Source organism: Anas platyrhynchos, chromosome 30 (assembly GCF_047663525.1).
Source record: "Anas platyrhynchos isolate ZD024472 breed Pekin duck chromosome 30, IASCAAS_PekinDuck_T2T, whole genome shotgun sequence".
In the NCBI taxonomy this organism is placed as follows: Eukaryota; Metazoa; Chordata; class Aves; order Anseriformes; family Anatidae; genus Anas; species Anas platyrhynchos.
In genome coordinates, this window is record NC_092616.1 from 3515960 (window position 1) to 3517784 (window position 1825).

A 1825-nucleotide genomic window follows, 5' to 3' on the forward strand; every position below is an offset into this window, starting at 1 on the left:
ATAGATCTCAGAGAAAGAAATTGCTCCAGCTTCATTTATTTTGATAAAATACACAGAGAGCCTTTTTTCACTGAAACCATAGGTCACACAGACAAGGGAATACTCAGGTAGAAGGAAGTGAAGGGCTTTTCTGTGTAGACAACATTACAACAAAGACACAAAGGAAAAACAACCAAATAAATCAACAAACACCAAAGAGAAAGGCAAGAGTGCCTGTCGTGACATACGCTGGGAGTCATTTGCAGAAAAAGGTAGACAGTCTGTGGCCACAGATAAAAACCCAATCAACATTTTCCATATTGAATCCCTGAGATCCTGGTTCCTCATGCTGTAGATGAAGGGGTTCAATACTGGAGGCAGCACTGAGTACAGAACTGCCACAATGAGGTTCAGGTTTGGGGAGGAGATGGAAGGGGGCTTCAGGTAGGCAAATATGACAGTGCTGAAAAAGAGTGAGACAACAGAGAGGTGAGGGATGCATGTGGAAAAGGATTTGTGCCGGCCCTGCTCAGAGGGGATCCTCAGCACAGCCCTGAAGATCTGCACATAGGACAGAACAATGAAAACAAAACATCCAAAACCCAAAAAGGAAGTGAACGTGAGAAGCCCAGCTTCCCTGAGGTAGGAGTCTGTGCAAGAGAGCTTGAGGACCTGGGGGATTTCACAGAAGAACTGGTCCACAGCATTGCCTTGGCAGAGGGGCAGGGAAAATGTATTGGCAGTGTGCAGCAGAGCATAGAGAAAGCCACTGCCCCAGGCAGCTGCTGCCATCTGGGCACAAGCGCTGCTACCCAGGAGGGTCCTGTAGTGCAGGGGCTTGCAGATGGCAATGTAGCGGTCGTAGGACATGACACTGAGAAGAAAATACTCTGCTGATATCAAGAAGATAAATGAAAAGACCTGTGCAACACATCCTGCATAGGAAATGGCCCTCGTATCCCAGAGGGAATTGGCCATGGCTTTGGGGACAGTGGTGGAGATGCAGCCCAGGTCGAGGAGGGCGAGGTTGAGGAGGAAGAAGTACATGGGGGTGTGGAGGCGGTGGTCGCAGGCTGTGGCTGTGAGGATGAGGCCGTTGCCCAGGAGGGCAGCCAGGTAGATGCCCAGGAAGAGCACGAAGTGCAGGAGCTGCAGCTCCCGTGTGTCTGCGAACGGCAGGAGGAGGAACTCAGTGATGGAGCTGCTGTTGGACATCTGAGACATCCTAGACACAGGGATGATCCAAGGAAGGAAAGACAGTGATAATGAGGAGAGGGATCTCTGAGAAAAACTTAATCCATGTCTCACTGAAACCCCCTACAGTGACTTTCCCATTTCTGGGACTTTTCTCCTGCCCTGTTGTTTGAGCTTTGGATGGTGCTACAGTCAAGTGCTACTGGGAGTAGGGACACTGCTATGGACTTTGGAGGAGTCACGCCTGTCCTACAGGTCTAAACATAAAGAAATCAGGAGAGACCTCTGATTAAATCTACCTCTGATATATGTGGACTTCCCAGCATTACCATTCTCAACACTCTTGACTGCCAAACAGCATTTGTGGTTTAATTTGTTCCAACTGCATCTGTGACACTCAGAGGAGTCTTTTGAGGGTAGAAAACCCTGGCATTTTTCCTACATTCCAGGTGAGATTTTGTGAATGTCCTGTGAGGATTTTGTGAAGTGCAGTGAGGATAACCAGTCTGTCCATCTACCCTGGTCTCAGCCAGACTCCTTTAGGGCTCAGTCGAGTTGCCCACAGTGAACTGCTCAATGATTGTGGCCTCCAGAATGTCTGGGAAGATGATTCACCTTTTTCCTTCCCTCCAGACTGCATTGCCCCAAGCCC

The 1825-nt window shown here is 49.0% G+C and overlaps 1 protein-coding gene across 1 annotated transcript; it reads right to left on the reverse strand.

Annotated features, from left to right (window-relative positions):
- Positions 1 to 129: 129 nt before the first annotated feature.
- LOC139999932 (olfactory receptor 14A16-like) lies at positions 130 to 1218 on the reverse strand. The gene has a single exon (XM_072029598.1). The coding sequence runs from the start codon at positions 1201 to 1203 to the stop codon at positions 145 to 147; it is 1059 nt and encodes a 352-aa protein (XP_071885699.1). The 5' UTR covers positions 1204 to 1218; the 3' UTR covers positions 130 to 144.
- Positions 1219 to 1825: the final 607 nt, after the last annotated feature.